The sequence below is a fragment of the Seriola dumerili genome, unplaced genomic scaffold, assembly GCF_002260705.1.
Source record: "Seriola dumerili isolate Sdu_G_001 unplaced genomic scaffold, Sdu_1.0 BDQW01000050.1, whole genome shotgun sequence".
Taxonomy (NCBI): Eukaryota; Metazoa; Chordata; class Actinopteri; order Carangiformes; family Carangidae; genus Seriola; species Seriola dumerili.
This window is the reverse complement of record NW_019174305.1, coordinates 3,562,221-3,581,396: the sequence shown is the minus strand read 5'-3', so window position 1 is coordinate 3,581,396 and position 19,176 is coordinate 3,562,221. Positions and strand designations below refer to the sequence as shown.

At 42.1% G+C, this 19,176-nt stretch overlaps 1 protein-coding gene across 4 annotated transcripts in view; it reads left to right on the top strand.

The window, feature by feature from the left end:
* Positions 1-19,176, top strand: part of rin2 (Ras and Rab interactor 2) — a 36,854-nt gene that overhangs the window by 11,097 nt on the left and 6,581 nt on the right. For 3 of the 4 annotated variants that reach the window (XM_022739949.1, XM_022739950.1, XM_022739952.1), the window contains exons 3-8: positions 5,175-5,269; positions 5,533-5,731; positions 5,833-5,947; positions 9,138-9,210; positions 9,868-9,959; positions 14,407-15,822. In XM_022739949.1, the coding sequence (XP_022595670.1) occupies positions 5,175-5,269; positions 5,533-5,731; positions 5,833-5,947; positions 9,138-9,210; positions 9,868-9,959; positions 14,407-15,822 (1,990 nt within the window). Of the gene's footprint in view, positions 1-5,142; positions 5,270-5,532; positions 5,732-5,832; positions 5,948-9,137; positions 9,211-9,867; positions 9,960-14,406; positions 15,823-19,176 lie in introns of all 4 variants that reach the window. The other variant, XM_022739951.1, reaches the window with a different exon arrangement.

The window sequence follows — 19,176 nt, the reverse complement described above, 5'->3', positions numbered from 1 at the left end:
ATTTATGCTTATAGATAATTTTTTATCAACTTGACCCTTTGAGCAGGTAGCGCACACAGTGGGTTTTTAGAGCTTCTTGCTGAAAACAGCTGTCTGCTGAGTGAGTGGAGCAAACCAGCCCAGGCAGCTAAACAATGAGCTGAAACTCAGTATAAAGCAGAGTGGTTTCGTTTACACAGTGCGTAACATTGTCTGCACATTTATAAACAAAGCACACAATAAAATCACATGTAAATAATCAATACGATTTTAGATTAAAGCATGAAAAGAAAACACAGTGATGCCCACACTGAGTATATCACCAGAGGACATTAAAACCACAGATGCTAAAAGATGAAAGACAACATCACATAAAAGCACATCTATAAAAGTATGTTTTTAAAAGAGATTTAAAAATACATAAGGAACCTGCAAGCCTCCGTGATTTCATTTTTTTTGGTTCCTGTGAGTAATGAATCACAATGAATCACAATAATCAATGCTGAAGCAGATGAGTGTGTGGATAACTCACCAGGTCATGGAGAGAGAGCGTGGGTTTTACTTTAAGGTGGAAAAAGCATGATTAATATAATATCATATGTACGTTCTTTTATTATTTACCCTCAGTACTGACGTGAACGTCCTAAATTGATCAGTGTATTCGCTGATGGTAGAAAAGCGAATCGTTTGTCCTTCGCCTCACATCCTTGAAGTCAGACGCTCATGTTTTCAAAAACAACACTTACCGTTGAATTGCACTTTCTTTACAAACATCAGTAACATCAGTATTATTGTGTGGATTACAGCTTTTACTGCATTTGACTGTACATTGATAAAACGAACGAAATAGAAAGAGTAATTTGTCATATTGTGTTGTACACTAATGTAGTACATACTGTATTCAAAGCACCTGCAGCCTGATCCAGTGTACGTCTTGCTGTTCTGTGTAATGTCAACGAGCGAGGGACCTAAGACTTGTGATGCACACTGTCTCAGTAAGAGGTGACAGCCCTCCCCTGGCTGCATCTGCATCTACAGTTGCACTGTAAATCAAAGTAAAGCACTTTCAAAACTAAAAACAGGCAGATTTGGACGACAATTGACAATGAACTAAGAAACAAAAATTGAATGTCGTCTCACTTTTAACTTCCTTTGCAGCTTTTTCCATCCTCACTGCCCCTGTTTAAGTGCTCTCTGTATGTGTCTGTGCGACTAAACCAAACACATAGTTTCCCATTGACTCCATCCATGGCTTCAACAGCAGCCCATGCAGAGAATCACTTACCTCTACACACACACACACACACATACACACACACACACACACACACACACACATGCACACATGCACACATGCATATAATAATGTTAAAGGAGCTGAACAAATAAACTTCACTCTGTCTAGCTCTGTGTCCGTGTGTTGTACAGAGAGAATGAAGTGAAACAAAGATAAATGAAGGCTCGTAAAAGTCAGTGGCAGACTTTTGTTGTTGAGTGTTTTCCTTGATATCAGTCTTTTTCCTCTAGAAGTCATCAGTGTGAAATACGGCGCCACCGTCAGAGTTCCCAGAGGCTCTCTGCCCAGATCCAGTCACTCAGCAACTCTCGTGTTCACTGACCTTCATTTTATAGCTCAGGAATTTCCCATGTCTTCTCCTCTGGCTCTGTTCCTCCATTTTCATTCATATAATTCAATGCCTGTCTATTAGCACAAGGTAATAACTATCTGTCTATTCTTTCCAGGGCTGCTTTAACCCTTTAAGGGGCCCTGAGGGAAAGAAATAGCTGCTTGGCCCCTAGTAACTCAATGTCCCCTGTTGCATTGTGTACAATATGTGTTCAACATTAAATACTAACTGATTTAGGATTATACAACATGCATGTGCATTTTCAACTTGCATATAAAAAAATGCAATAATGCAAAATATATACACATATAATATATGCAGAACAGTAATGGATGGAAACATGCATTATTTAGTATTTTCTTTTGTTGATTTTCTTACATTTGGATAGAAACCTCATTAATGAACGTCTTAAAATAAATATCTAGTGTCCATTAAAGCTTCTGTACAGCCAGAAGACAATTAGCTTAGCTTAGCATAAAGGCAGGAAGCAGGGACAAACAGATGGCTCTGTCCAGAGGTGAACAAACATAAAAAGTTATCTTAAGTCATGGTTGTACGAGGGGGGTTATTATATTTCTTTGCCGGGCGCAGTGACTTCCTGGAGTCTCAGCTGAAATAGTTCATCACCAGCACCACGTAAAGCCACTCTCAGCCAGAAGTATTTCCCAGAATAACGAACTAGTCCTTTAAGGTCCTCAGCATGTCAGTTGATATTGTGCTTTAGTGGTTCATACTCCTAAACAAATGCTCAGACAATCAAATTACCGCAAACAAGTTGACACACACTAAACCTTGGGCTTGTGCAGGGGCAGACACCAGCTTTGTCGAATTACTAATCTAACCTTACTTCAGTCCCTGAGGTTAGTGGTGTCAAGCAGGTCCAGCTGCTTGATTTTTGTCTGCATCATATTATTATTATTATTTATATTGATTAATCTGCAGTTTGCTTTCTTGCTTAATCCTTTAATAGTTTTATCTATAAAATGTCAGGACATACTTAAAAGTGCCCATTATCATTTTGCAGTCTGGTGTTTAAATGTCTTGTTTTGTCCAAACAGACCAAAGTTTGAAACCAAAAGATACTGAATGTGCAATGATTTAAAAGAGAGAAAAGCAGCACATCCTCATACCGGACAAACTGAAACCAGAGGACGAGTGATGCCTTTTCAGAAATGATAGACTGATCTTTAAAACAAAGCAGTTAAAGAATATTTTTCTAATGGTCTAATAGACTTTTAGTTTCAGCTGTACTGTAAAGACTGCTGTACCGTGTGGTATAGTGTACGTCAAATCCATATGTTGTTGTCCAGTAACTAACATATGTCAACAGCTTGTGGGATCATTCTTTGTTACTTTAGCTGAAAACTTGATTTTCCACATATTTCCCTGTTTGGGATTAACCACAGTCACATGCACTAATTGAGGGGTCAGACAGTTTATTCTGCCACTTTGGTTATTTTGTAGCATCTGGTTTTAAGGTTCTCACAGCTATTGAAAGGGAAAATGACACTTTTTGCTGCCAGTTTTTCCACTTCTGTTGCGCTGTCTCTGTAAAATCTTCAGATCAGTCACTCTGGAGCTAACTTGTCAACTTATATTGCGTAATAGAGTTTTGACCTGACAGATTGCCGGGGGAGTCTGAGGCTTTAACAGAGCTGGCTCCACTTAGTCCTGCTAGGGGGGGAGGATTAGCAGGAGCCTATGGTTACTGTGGTCTGGCCTGCAGCCACACTGGTGTAGGATAGTTTGGAAAAGGCCGCCTCCTGCTGGTTGAAAGTGTGTAATGGATGCATTTGTTCAGGTGCAGAAAGTGTTCAAAAAAACCCACCAAAACCTGGATTTAAGAACATTTCTATGTAATTCTTTGTGTTTGAACTACACGAGTAGAGTTCACCACATCAAGACCACTCTGACAATATGACATGAATTTCCCATTGACTGTCTTAAATTTCTGGTCTTCATTACATTGTGCAGTTTGGCAATCTTGTTTTGTTTTTATTGTTTGACCTAGATCATCAGTGCAAAGCATCCAGATTTCGACATCTGCTTGGGTCGGTTTGAGGAGGCTCTGAATCCTTGGGAGAGCTCTAAAATGTGGAATGGGGGAATGTGGAAATGCAGAAAAAACAACGCAACATGAAAGCAGTTTATTGCAGTCATTAACTGAGCAGTTTTTTTTCAGCTCAGGCTCTTTTCCTGTTGCTTTAAGTGCTTATTTAGGAATGAATTCTGACAGAATGTATTCTCTTATGCGTCATTACTCCAGATTAGTGGTGTGTGTCGGGGGGTGGGGGAGGGGGGGGGGGGGCAGAGATATTGTGAGGTGAAAGGAACAGGTGTATGCCAGTGATCTAAAAACAACTGGAAGTCAGTTGTTGTTGTTCGGTCCAGTGATTTAATCCACCTTAATTGTTTCCATGAGCTGTGAGTCACATCCACAGCTCATGGAAACAATTAAGGTACTTCAACCAGATTTGTGTCAAAAATCGCACTCCTCTCTCATCATAAGTCAAATCTGGACACGTCATGCACACACTTTTCAGATTCCGTGTGAAGGAAAAGTCCAGAAGACGTCAGTGTGATCAACAATAATTTCTCCACATTCCCTCCGGCATGATAGCTGAGTACCAGTTTGTTTAGACTTCTGTTTGGGGTTGATAAAAAAGCAAATCAAGTTTTTCCAACAGAAGTCGCTCCAGGTCCGAGAGTTGGTGGAGGATGACTGTATTTCCCAAGCATGCAGCCACGTCTTCAATGTCCCGCTCTTTTCCCATCGTCATTTCACGTAGTCTGTAGTGCCCTTATTCAGTGATGTGATGCCATGGTACAACTTGCTGATGAGACCTTTCATTTTTCCTGAGTTGTATGCATCAATAAATACATGAACAACAATTGGCAGTTCTCTCAGATTAGAACCTTTCACCTTTTTACAAAAAGAATCACTGAGCTGTAAATACCTGTAGAAGTCCTGCCCACCCAACCCACATGTCTGACATGAATAAACAAAACTTTTAAGCTGCCGTTTGCTGACAATCTTGCATATGGAAGTGATACCAAAATAAATTGTCTGTATCTGCAATCGAGAGTGGTGACAATTTTTTTTTTTAATCTTTGTCACTCTAAAACTAACCCTGTATGATATGGGAGATGCAATCTCGCAAGCTTTCCTGATTTATCCAGATGTTTACATGTCCTCACACACAGCTGTGCTATTTATTGTAGAAGGTTTGGTCATATTAAATAAAAACTTCCATGTGTGACATCACAGTAAACGTGTCTCTGCTCACTGTGAATCTTGCGCTGTGTCATTTTTTTTTGACGATGCTTTGTCTCTGTGTTTCCTGCCTGTAGGAAATGAGGTCCACACACAGGAAAAATGACTAACTGTTTCCCTTCCCCTTTGTTCGACATTTACCAGAGAACTCTGCCCGTTTCAAAATCCCAGTGTTTTTGCTTTGTAATTCATGCTTGAGCAATGTTGTCAGTTTCGTTTATCACCGTTCCCCCTCCTCTTCTCCTTGTCGTGTTCCCTCAGCAGTCAAAGCCTCTCGTTCTGTCTTCTTCCAGCTGATTGACACATTCGCGTTGGAGATCGGCGAGCTGAAGAAGGAGATGGTCCAGACCTCTCCCACTATGGACAAGGAGCCCGTGGAACTACAAGGGTAAAGCTGTCTTTCACACATTTCTCTTGCACTTACACAAAACTTTCATCAACCTCACTGATCTGATTTTTTTTTTTTTTTTTCTTCCCCTGATCATATCTGGAAATGTCGCCTTGATGAGACAGAACATATATTTCTATCAGCTGGTTCTGTTTTGTTTTCTGTTAAATCTCATTTCTTCTGATTTGTAAATACATATTCACATTGGTGCTGATTTTCACCAGCAGATGGCATAAGTGTTTCACTCTGTGTCTCTCTGCCAGGCTGGAGGGTGAGGTGAGTGGCGTTTACCTGCAGTCCCCCCACTGTGGCGGTGTGGGGGGTGAAAGGGATTCTGGGTACGACTCCTTGCGACGGAGGATGAGCGTGTTGGACAGGCTGAGTCAAACCCACCCGGTGTGGCTGCTGCTGGCCATCAGTGAAGAGAAGGCCAACCACATACTGCTCAAACAGCCACCGGGGGTGAGGGGTTTACCATCCTGGGATTCATATGTTAATGTAACATTCTAGTGTTTTCTAAAAGTGTTTTATGTTTCATGACCTCTGATTCCTTCCTGGTGCAGGTATTCCTGGTCAGGAAGTCGGCCGCTCTGCAGAGGAAGGTTCTTTCTGTGCGTGTGAAGGAGGATCAGTCAGAAACTCCCATCAGCCACTTCCCTGTCAGAGAGAGCCAGTACAGTAAGTAACGTGTGTTTTAAGTGTCTGTACCTGGAGTTCAGATGCATCATGGATTACTATCAGGATATTATCATGTAGATCCTGTCAAACAGATTTCAAATTGACTCGAGAATATGTTCAAGTTTTGTTTCAAGAGATTATACCACATAAAGCAATCATGGAATCAATGATTTGAAGTATTTGACTGAGATGAGTCGACTCAGGAAGTTGTAATGACCTTGACAGATCAGAAACCTCAAATGGTCTTCTCTCTGTTTCCTCTGGTCTCCTGATTGTGTCTCATTCAGCCGTGGCCACCCCTGCAGTCACACTGTACTGTAGGTCAGAGAGTGAAGTCATTTCCTGTCCACCTCCACACACTCTTTACAAAGATAAACCCGTACACCAATGAGAAATGAGAGTGTGACGGGAGGAACATCAGTTTAGCCCACAGTTGTGTGTGTTAGTGTATGTGGCTGAAAACCAAGTTGATTCTTCAATTAGAATATTGTTAATTTGTTGGGTTTTTTTTTTTAATGCAACTGTCTCATAGAATTTCTGGCATAAGGTGATACATATTGATCTGCATGTGATCTGGCTGTAACTTCTCTTTAAGAAGGAAATGTTTGCTAAGATTATATCTCAAGGAAACATTTTTATTTTTTTTTTGACAGCAGTGACTTTGTCACTTAGTTCTGGGTCACATGTTTGTTTGCATAGCAGCAGTGAGTGGTCATTGAACAGGTTTGGTGGAGCTGTAGTTAACTCCACGGCTGCATTTATGTAGCACTTTCATCCAAAACTGCTTTACAATCTTGCCTCTCATTATTAACTGTTAGTATGTTGTGATTTTACTTTATGTATCATGAACATAGCAGTTCAAATCGGACATGCTGTTGGCATAGGATGCCATACGAGTGCAGTAAGACAACGTTATTGTAGTGTTTAACACTTTATTATCATAAAGCAAAAATTGTAGCAATGCTCATAGTGTTAGAATACTTAATCCTGCAAATGTTGTGCTTCAGTATTGGGAGTTACTGTAGTTATGGAGCTGTGGCAGAGTCAAAGTGTGATGACATACCAGCTGTGAATTTTCCTTACTGGAATGACAGCACACATGGGAGGGACTGGAGTGCCTTTGGCCTGGTTTGGCCTTTAGATCTGGGTCAGCTGCTCTCCAGCTGGCCTCCCGTACGGCACAATTAGCCTTGTGCATGAACACTTTCAACATAGTTTTATAAAGAATACTACACACCAGTCTGTTTTTAAAATCACTTTGCTCATTAACATGATTCTTTCTTGAAGCTGATCTAAACACCCAGTTAAAAAGTATAAATGGCGTCTTTGAATGTGTCTTTATGTAGAAACATAAAGACAGAGTTGGCTAGACGCCTCGGATCACCTAGTTCCAAACATAAGTGTGAAGGGCAGCTGTAGAGCTAGCTTCATGAAACAACAGGCACGTCAGCTGAGCAGGGGTTTTGAAGCGTGCTTCTAATGTCGGTACCAGATTTCATGGCAATCCATACAGAAGTTGTTGAGACAATTCACTGTAAACTGTGCTGCTAAATTAAAAGTTAGAGGAACACCAAAGTGAGTAGGATATATTCTCTGGGACCAAGAGTGTCATCTTATAATTGTCAACATATGTTTCAAAAATTAGAAAACATCAACCTTAATGTTGTTGCTACAGGAAAAGTCAAAGGATCAAAGTCATCATGATTCAGTGTGTAAGATATTGTTGTTGTTAAGATATTTCACTCTGGACCAAGGTGGTAAACCCACGCTGTTAGTGTGGCTAACAGGAGTCTATCAAGAGCCATGCTAGCAGCTCTGTGAGGCTCTCTGTGAGTACTGACACCCCCACAGTTACTATGATAACATGTTGATCTTAAGCAGGTATGATGTTTACCATGCTAACTATTTGTTTCAATGTGTTAGCATAAGAACATTTACTAATTATCTCTGATCACAAAGTACAGCTGAGGCTTATGGGAAAATGACTAGAAAGTGTTTGGTCATTAACAAAAAATATTGGACAAATTAAAATTTTGACCTGATGATGCTACTAGATTAAAAGTCAGGTCATCACCATAAAGATTGTGGTTGATCCTGAGGGGGGGCATGAATGACTGCACCAGAGTTCATGGTGATCCGCCCCATAGTTTAGATATTTCAGTCCGTCCAAACCGGCAGACTGACATCGCCGTCCCTAGAGCTACATCATTAACATGACTAAAAACCACTGCCACTCAAGCTTGTCTTCCCTTAGACGTACAGTACGCTGAAGGCCAAAGATGATAAAATCAAGTTAAGTATTGCAAAAACTAAATCAGTAGAACTAAAACAGTCAACTAGTAAAAGGTGTGATGACTAGTATGCTAAGTGGAGGGTGCAGAAGCTTGACAGCATGGTGCTTGGGGACTTTGAGGTTGGGGTTTTCATTCCAGTAACAGCATTTTTGAAATGGTTGTTCAGTTGGTTAATGTTGCCTCTGGTTTTGCAAAAAAGTGCAGGACGCTTCAGTGAAACACCCTCACTACCTAGATAATGCAGTGTGATACTGCTACGCCCCAGCCCCACCACCAACCCTATCTGCAATATGGCTTCATCCCAGTGACAACCCCACCTTAGTCCAGCATCGCCAAGCCCCAGCCCTGCACTCCCCATAGTGCTGCAGACACCCCCTAGTACCAGTCCAGACCGTCTCAAATGGTACCCTACCTGGGCCTGACCTAAGTGGGGGTCTCCTTGTGACAGCAGAAGATGGACAGCCCATGTAGTATGGCCCCACCTACTGTAGCTGCAGTGTACTGATTCAGTGTACTATCCATCTCTAGTGACAATCCAAGCCCCGCCCCCAGTTGCAGTTCCAGCCATTTTCTCTTTTAGTTGCAGCATTGACCCCCCCCCCCCCCCCATCCCCCCCAGCTGTGGCTGTTGCCCCCACTTTTGCATCAGACCGCGCCTCCAAAGCAACATGGCTCCACCCCCGGTAACTGTCCCTGCCATGACCTGCAACAATGACGTAATGAAAAAAATAAGTATATGCTGTGAATTAACGTTATTATCTTTGCTACTGATGTAATATCATGTTGATTTCTAATGTGCAAAAAGTTACTAATAGCAGCTTCAAACAATGACTCATTATAAACAAATGTAAGAATCAATAGACTGTAGTTTCATTTGTAATTTCATTTGTTTGCAGCTTTCTCTCTCGAGGGATCTGGGATAAGTTTTGCAGATCTGTTTCGCCTCGTGGCTTTCTACTGTATCAGCAGGTAAATGAACACCATTTCTTTTTCTGTCTGTCCGTCTATCACATCCCCAGCTTCTCCATGTTTTGCTCTGTGATGAGGAGTGATTTGTGGCTGTAAACTCTGTGGAAAATAATGTTTGTTGAGTAAGCAGTCAGCTCTCAGTGCCCGAGGCTCTCACTTCTTGTTTTAGCTCGTGCCAGCTCGGGAGACTCAGACAGACACAGGAAATAGAGGGAAATCGCGCCGCAAGCAATAACAAACACGACACTGGATTTGACTGTGGAGACGGACCTCAAATCAAACCGACATTTAACATTTCACAAATGCTCTGAATTTTTCCTGAGCTGCATGTTAAATCACATTCACAGCCCCAACATATGTGTATTGTATATCTTTAGAGATTCATAACTATGACTTTATAATGGAAACACAGGGTATGTCAACATGTTTATATCGGTGGTGATTGAAAGTGTTTTCACTTCTCTGTGTGTCAGTGTTCAGGTTTTGTTTGCCAACTAAACCTGTGGCTTTACAATGAGGACACACTGCACTGTAACCCTAACCACATGAGACAGACTCACTAAACATTACAAACATCATGTTCTTATAGTTCAGATTTCTCTCCCATCATGTTTTTGTATTTATTTCATATTTATTGCCTGTCTTTCCTGAACTTAGGGATGTCCTGCCTTTCACCATCAAACTCCCAGAGGCCATTGCATCTGCCAAGACTCAGAAAGAACTGGAGGAGGTGGCACAGCTTGGAGCAGGTAGCCTCTTTTATTACTTTCCTGGTTTGAAGTTGTATAGGAGCGCTCATCTTGAACCACCGTGCTGGTGATTTTCCAAGTTTGAACTACAAATCAACTCACTGCTGACAAGTTTTCAAAGCATGTAACCATGTTTAGATTGGTGTTCTCCTGTTCAGGCAGCCATGAGTTTACGTTAATTTCACTTGGGTAATAAAACATGTAGAGATTTAATAATGCTTGTGCATTAAGTATGGAGCTAGAGATGGGAGTCAATTACAGTTTAGCAAGAAGATTGGAAGCAGGGGGAAACAGCCTGGGTTTCTCCAATGTTTAAAAACACCTCAAAAGCCTATTATAATACATGATGTGTCTTGTTTTGTTAATAAAAAACATTGACATCTAGTTACGCAGTGTAACTATTTCTTGGTGTGCAACCTGGAGTCTTATTACAGTGCGGGTGCCAGGTTTGGTTCCAATTTCATCTGTACAGTTACCTATGAGAAAAACATGCACTCAAAGACCTCATCTGGTAACCCACAATACAACGCTGAACATACACACAAAAGTAATGGGCTGGTGTGGCTCTTTACAAATTAAAAAGTATTCAGCTTTAGTAGGAGGATTTTTGAGAGTCAGACTACATGCTACTACAAGCCTCTCCGTGCTTCTGGTCTTCATGCTAAGCTAGCGAAATCATCTCCCAGCTCCAGCTCCGGCTTCGTAGCAGAAATGTTACTGCAGAAAAATTACTTGAATAACCATATTTGACAAAATGCCATTATTTGTAAAACATTAGCGCTTTCTGCTAGTAGAACTGCAGGACTGTTTTGGTGCGTTTGTTTGGGGAGTTGCCTGCCAATCAGCCCTTTTAATTAAAGGAAGAAATCATTCGTGAGGCCCATGTTTGCATATTCATCATCCGGCTTTCTCAATAACATACTGCAGTTCAAGAATGTGGTGTTTGTGTCAGTGAACTCCAACTGTCAGATGTTAGTTAGCTTCAAAATACCAAATGGGTTAGCATCATAAACTGTTTATAGTGAGGGTTACTGCGCAACCATGACATAATTTTGACATATACAGAAAACATCAAAATGTATGAATGCTCACTCTGTTCACTGGACAGCGGTTTTCAAACTGAAGTGGAATAAACTTGAGAGGAAAGGCCGGCAGCTAGGAAGGAATGTAAGAATGTATGGTATCATTTAGACAAAGTTTAGAAGAAATATAGGCTACAGACAAGACTGGACTAAAAGTAGATTAAAGATAGTTGTATGTGTTTAATATACCACACTCCATTGTTGTGTTGCCTGTTTGTGCTTTAACATGCAGTCAGTCAGTCAAACAGAGCAAAGAGGGATTAAACAACCACTATTTGTGTGCACAGATTTTGTTTATTTTTCTTTGTGAAATCACGCTGACCATTCGGGTCTGGTTTCACAGCAGATTTAGTCACTTCATCTCTGTCAAGTTATTCTAGGCTCAGCTGCTGTGAAACTGCAGTGAGTCAGCTTCCTACAGTAGAAGCCTACGGCATAGCTCAGTGCTTAGTGTGGGGGTAAAGGGAGTGGCGAGTGGAAAGCTACAGTGGGCTGTGTGCTATCTAAACGCACATACCACATTCAAACGTGTGAAAACACACAAGTGTCGTAAGTGTGAGTGCTAACGTAACGTGCAATAATCTGTGTCATAGCTACTTACAAACACAAAACTCTGTCATTGTATTTGCATGCCTGCATTCCTGTGAATGGAAGTGGGTGTTAGTCTGAGCTGTAGTGCCTTGTGCATTGCTGTTCTTACATTTGACATGTACTGGAAGAGGCAGAAAAGTCCTTCAACTGTGAGCCAGCTTCTGAGCCTTTCTCAGCAAACTCATACATTCATTAAGGGGAACTCCCCTTCTCCATTGGAAAGCCTCTATTTAAAGACAAAAAGCAGACTGCCTTGATCTATGTTGGGGAATCTGGGCACGCACATGTGAAACACAAACACATGTTGCAAAGAGCTTCAGACATTTGAATATGGCAGTGCACCTTATTTGCCTCCACAGAGGGCGTGGAGGGTGTTGTGTTATGAGCCAATTCAACTTCTTAACTGATACTTTTATCATAAATACTTTTATCAGTTGGATATCGCTTGTGAGGGTAGGATTCAACTTTTTAGCCATGTTTGCAGCATGACTCAAGGCATAGCAATGTCAGTTGGTTGGTCAGACTATCACTTTTGTCCCAGACTGAAATATCACAGCAGTATTAGATGGATTGCCATGAAACTTTGTAGACATTCATCTTCCCTTGACCTTCCATTTAGTGCAGTTATAAAGCCAAAATTTAAACTTGTCTAATACTTGTTTATGACCTAATACCTAAAAACAACTAGTGACATTCCCATCAGCCTCAGCTGTACTTTGTATTCATTGCTAAAGTTAAGCTAACATGCTAAACTAAGATGGTCAACATAGTAAATTCTACCTGCTCAACAGAAGTATTTTTAGTAGCCACTGTGAGCATGTTTGTATGCCAACATTAGCATTAAACTCAAAAACCACCATGCCTATAGCCTTGTAGAGCTGCTGATATAGCACTGATAGCATAGCACTGCTAGTGTTTTATTCACTGAAATCAAATGTCTCTGTCAGTATTTTTTATACAGTGTGGTGAACATCCATGATACTCTGCATTCCTAAAACTCTCCATTTTCTGATATGCTTCCATTTCATTTGCTGATGATGCTGTTTGCTTTTATCCCATATTAACATGTTGTCCTTATAAAATCAGTACATTTTATCTACCACATCACTAATCCCATCATACAACAGAGTTATATTTGCTGTGAACCTCTTTTCTCTAAAGCTGGGAAGACATTGTGCACTTTTCATTGATCTTGTATGTTGTGTGAACTCACAGTACTACAAGTTTAAATTGGTCTGTCAATCGACCTGAAGAAACATAAAGCTCAAACTGATGGACCACATCAACCCCCGGTTGGTTTTGTCCATTGACAATTCCAGTAAAGTTTATTCAGATACAGACACATCCTCAACTGTCTTTACAAAAAGAGTGATGCCAGCACTGCATTACTCATGATGACAGCATTACTCTACAATGAATGGAAAGTAAGGGAAAAAATACAAAACTATGGAGCCACAGATGGCAGATGACAGTATGATCTGTTTGTTCTGCAGGGAAGTTCAGTTTTATATCACAGCAGTCTCTAGACCACAGTTTTACCCACAACATGTAAAATACCACTCCAGTAATATTAAATCAAGTTCACGAGAGTTTATCACAGATCATTCGACAGTAGCCATGTGGGAAATTGGACCATGGAGCTGCCAAAATTATTCACATACCAGAAATCCATCCGATTGTCCAAGAGCAAGATTGTTGGCCTTTGAAGATTGTTTAGGCAGTTATTCAGGCACCGTGCCCCCCCCCCCCCCCCCCCCCCCCCCCCCCCCCCCCCCCCCCCCCCCGAAACTGCAACAATTGTCCTGGCAGAAAACTTTATTTTTATACTAGTACAGTAATTCCACCTCTCCTTAATGGTTTTTGCTCTACCGGTATTAGGGACTGTCCTGGCCACAAACAAACTGGGAAAAACAAAGTTTGAAGAATCAGCTTGTGCTATAGTAAGGTCAGTCAGTACTAAATGTGTTATTCAGGGAGGGCTGCCTGGTGCAGTGCTGCTCTGCAGTGTCAGGTTCTCGTTGCTCACATGGACCAGTAAGAATACCACAGGCAGATCTGAAACTGCTCTACTGGCAGTCAGCTGGACCCTGCGTCTTTACTGCCCCAGGAATGCAAGACTTAACGTTTCTATTTTTAGGCTGAAGGACCGGTCATCACTAGACAATGACTGCATATATTTTTAAGTGTGTATGATTTGTTGCCTGTTCCTATCATTGTGCTGTAACTATAAAACAAAGTTATTAATATGAAAAAGGAAAGAAGAGAGGCAGAAAATCATATAAACAAGGTTTGCAGACGGCAAGAAAACAACTCAGCTAGGGAAGCTACAGCTACAGCCCTATGTAGAATTATGAGAGAGGAAAACAAAGCAGGAAGCAGGAGTGGAGGAACTGGAACTGTGTGCCGAGTGGTGTATGCCCTCCCACTCTGTGATTAGCATGGGTCACTCCCTCTGTATGTCTCTGGGTGTGTGTCGGCATCCAGTGAATCAGACCTAAGAGACACGGAGCTGAACTCACGGTCCTTCTCCCAACAGCAAGACGCACGACACAAGCAAAAAGACGGGCAAAGAGAAGTAAGGAAAACTTTGAGTAAACATCTGAAGTGTTGGTAAGAAATGGTTGAGAATGCTGTCTTTGTTCTTTTACATCTGTTCTTTAACTGAGCCTTACTTGAAGACCAGTTGTTGTCTAAGGATAGTGTCTTTCTGGGAACTTTGAAAAGTATGTGTAGCTTAAAGTTAATGTTTGCCCTTCTATGTCTGTGTATTGCAGGCTTTTGGGACTCTGCCCTGTGTAATCAGCGTCGCACCTCCCCCCGTCCCTGTCGCCCTCTGAGCCGTACCCTCAGCCCCCAGCGCACCAACAGGAACAGGGAGGTCGGAGGGTCACAGCAGAGACACACCACTTACTGCGACAGTGCGCCACCAACCCTACGGTCCCACGCTCCTCCACCTTCCTTTCATCTGGAGCGAAGACATTCCAGTGGTCCTCTGTGCTTTGTTAACCCACTGTTTCTCCAGACTCATCACCACCACCACTCCGAGGACCATTCTCCTTCACATGCTGTGAAGTCCGATAGCGACCTAGAGCATGCGGAGAAATCGTCTGTGAAGCCGTTAAGCAGCAGCGAAGGTAGCGAGCAACACGCGGACAAGATCAAACTGAACGGCAAATCAAGGCCCCCGCCCCCTCGCCCCCCTCCCCCTCGCTCAATGCCACGCCGCCGCCCTGCTCCACCTCCACCTGGGCCTCCAGCAGCAGCTACCACCAGACCCAAGAGCATGCCAGAGGCTGTTACTGTGGCTGCAAGGCAACACCAGTCCCCCAGCAGGCGCCCAGCACCAGCTCGACCACCAATGGGCGCCAAGCACAGCAGCCTGTCCAAAACTGCCAGCTCACCGATCCCTGTGCCATCAAACCCACCACCTCCAAGGCCTAAGAAGCCTGATCTGGAAGCCCACCGCTGCCACATCGCACTGGATGATGAGACCATCGCCAAGGCCCTGTCTCGTGCTAAGCTTCCACCCTGCGAGCCTCCGCCTGCTGTCCCTGCTGATGTGCTGTTGGAGAATAATGCTAGGGGTTCGTCCAGTCCCAATGAGAGGGGGCGCCAGCGGCTCAGCGACATGAGCATGTCTACTTCTTCCTCTGACTCACTGGAATACTCACAGTCTCCGGGATTCTCCCTGGGCCTTGCCCCAAGCCCATCTCGACACCTTAACCACCAAGAGCCAGTAGAGGACAGCAGTGAAGAGGATGAGGATGGGGAAGAAGACGAAGAGGAAGACTATGGGGTCGGCCTGGAGACAGATCTAGAAATGCGCCTCCGTCCATCCTTTAAATCGCGGAGGCGAAGGGTTGGTGTGAGTTTGAGTGGGGGGTCCTTTATCCTCCCTAGGGCCTTGAAGGGACGTTTCCGCAAGGTGAGCGGCATGCTGAGCTCCCTCATGACCCCGGAGAGACGGGCCGTGAAGAGGATTGCTGAGCTGTCCAGGGACAAAAGCTCCTACTTTGGCTCCCTTGTCCATGACTACATCAGCTTTGTGCAGGAGAACCGAGGCTGTCACACATCAGGGATGGATTTTCTGCAGACTCTCAGGCAGTTTATGACGCAGATGAAGGCTTACCTGCGGCAGAGCTCGGAGCTGGACCCACCTATAGAGTCCCTCATACCTGAGGACCAGATTGGTAAGTCGGACAAGAACACTGAGAATCTCGGAAACCGTAAAGTTTAATGAAGCTTTTGAGATTTGTTGGGTGCACAGTGGGTTTGTTTATTCTGACTTGATGAAACATCTGTTGGCCACGCATGTATGCGTAGGCACATGTGTGATTTTTGGTCATATCCCATCTCTGACAGGATTCAGTTCTCTACACGTTTCCATTCCAGTATAATTTGAGAAGTAAAACCTCTTCACTATTGCTTCAGAAAAGGATTTCAAAATGACTTCATTCATTGACAATGTTCAGCGGGCGCCCAGGCTCGCCAGTGTCTTGGGAATGAGACATACTTGTTGAAGTTTTCCATATTAGTCTGGATCATTACAGGTGTTGATTTACAGAAATGCCATTGTGCTGTGCACCAATGAGTTTTTCTTGGCAGCTGTTCGTTGGCAGAAACTCATAGTGCAGTTGAGGCTCACTTTGAAAGACAGGGATTACATTTAACTATTTTTTTTTTTTTAATTGTGGCTGGATATTGACCCTTGAATGTCTGGTCAGATTTGTATTATTATTCTTTTATCAGGTGGTCTCTGATTTATTGCAGTTTCATTTAGGCAAGTTAACATTTGGTCTTCACTTTGGACATCCCAGTCCTTATCCTAGTGGAGTATATAAAATTTGTTGATATTGTCCATTAAGGATAGTGATGATAATCCTCGATATGCTCAGATAACAGATGATAATAGTACAAATACAGTTTGCAGACATGTGCAGCACTATCAAAGGGTCGTTTCATTGCAGTCAGATTATTGTGGACTAGAGCATTTGCATGAATATGTAAGTATGTCTTTGCACACATCTCACGTCCCTTGTTCATTGTAAACAATAACAGCAAAGCCTTGTTCAGGGACAGAGAAGTGATCCACTCTGGCTTTGCTAACAGACCACAGAAGCATCTCATGCTCACAAGAGTTCTCTTTGGAGAGCGGAACTGTGAAGACATGTAAAGTCATTTTATACAGCAGGCGAGGACACCAATGTGAAGTTTAACGATTTTATCCGAGCTAGAATTTTAAGTTGTGTTATTGACACTGTAATGAGAGAAATTTAAATGTGATATAGCTGAGTAGGTTAGTTTGTCTGTGCAACCTACAAAATTACAGATATTAATTTTTCCCTGGAAAATCAAAACAAATGTGAGGACTGTGAGGAGGCGGACAATCTGGTGTCTGTGCTGCTTTTCAGAGTGTTTACAGAGAGATTGGGAAGAGTGGGATTACGTTATGGCTCAAAGTCTGACATCTTGAGAAAGAAATGTTTCAGTTTAACTCTAAAGTCTGACTCTTTAGTAAAAAGGGAAACTAGGAGTATGTTGAGTATATAGTTCGACTGTCAGCACACACCTTGACTTATGGCCGTGAGAGGATGTGGATGAAGAGGATAGGCTTTCTCATTTCTGGGTTGTAAATCACGTAGTTTACTTTCATGTACATTTCTTTGAGTGTTTTTTTTTTTTTTTTTGTGTGTGTATCGATGTGCTAGCTAGTGTGTATGTTGATGTATGTGTGTGTTTCTTTATGACTCTCCTACAGTTTATTGCAGTTGAAGGAAGTATTTGAACAGGCCGTAGCCCAGATAAAGCCCAATAAAAAACATCGCTCAATATACAAAGGAAATTAGCCTCTCTGGAAGGAATCAGGAAGTCCGTAGTCAGAAAATGTGTGCATGTGTGCCCATATGTACAGTATGACCAATAAAGCGTCCCTAATAGTCTCTGTACTCCTCCTTGTGTACACATGAGGATCTGATGGAATTGTCCAGCCACTGTAAACACCTCAGGCCTCCCTGTGTTCATGACTCTAGAGTTATTTGTCTTAGCAGCATGCAATAAAGGACAGCCAAGCCCTTACCTCAGGTGACCCAAAGCACTTCTTGTACAGAAGTGTTGCGTGCGGAGGATTGTTTGCTTTTTAGTGCGCTCCTCTGGCGTTTCTCTGAACCAACCACAAAGGCAAAAAAATTCTCTAGAAGAACTTAATTCCTGTGTGTGCACGCTCACTCATCCACACTGTTGCAAAACATGTATTTTGTTCTGTGTAGCTCATTGCATACGCATGACATAAACACTGCCTGGAGGCTGCGGATGATGCCTCTGCAGCATGAATAGCTGTGTTAGCGCTGACAGTGAACAATAAGACACAATTGTGTTAATGTGAAATGCTGGACATAGTTGAGGTAGGCAGGAAATTATTTGAAGCCTATGGACGTAGGTCTGAGGTACAGATGGAGCCATTGTCAGATCCACATGCAACTTTTTTTTTCCTGCATGTCATTTGAATGAATGGTGTACTTGTGAATGGGGTTGAGTTCCATGTTTGATCGGGTTCCAGGTTGGTAAAATATCTGTTTTTTTTGTCAAGGTCAGCCTCAAGCAAATCAGCCAAATCTTCAACTGTTCAAAGGGCAACACACTAAACATTCAGGTTGTCCTTTAGCTTAATGGCAAATGTGTAATCAATCTGGTAAAACCTCTCTGTTCCTTTGAATGTCAAACTCTGAGGTTAGTTATTTATTAATTGTGTTTAAGTTGTTGAAAGCCAGGAATCACAAATGATTCAAATGCTACATTTTTATTTTAAAAAAATTGTTTAGGGCTGCAACAAGTAACATCTGTTTTCATTATCGATTAATCTGCTGCGTATCTCCTCAATTAATCGTTTGGTAAGTGAAACACAGTGAAACGAGGCCATCCCAAGGTGACATCATTAAACGACCAACAGCCCAAAACCCCAACATATGCATTCTGTTATCATATAAGAAAAATCCCACATCTGACAACCTGGAACAATCACTTGTCTGACATTTAACGGAATAATGACTGACACGATTGATCAGCTGACAAAATAATTGATGATCATTTTTCTTTTGATTGACTAATCAATTAATCCGCAAATTGTTGCACCTCCAATGCTGTTCTAAAAATTACAAAATTGGTTCCTTGTTGAATTGTAGGTGGTTCTTTGGGTTTTTTACTTTACTCTCCTGTGATTATATGCATGAAACCTTTGTATGGTTGGATTTTTAATCAGACTTATTAAACTGGTCAAAACCGCTACACAATAACAACAATGGAACAATATATAAGAAATCCAGCCTTTTCCTTTAACAGGCCCATGATCACTTTACTGTAATGCTCTGTGACAGTATTTACAGTGCAATATAAAGGATATGATTTATATCACTGACAAATGAGACTTAGATTCTGTGTAGTTTCATTTTAGGGTTAATGACCACATTATGGTTTGGCTGTCAGCTGACTTTCTATCACCTACAGGACATAATGTACTGGGAAATAGAGTGTGTGGACCACACAGTCAC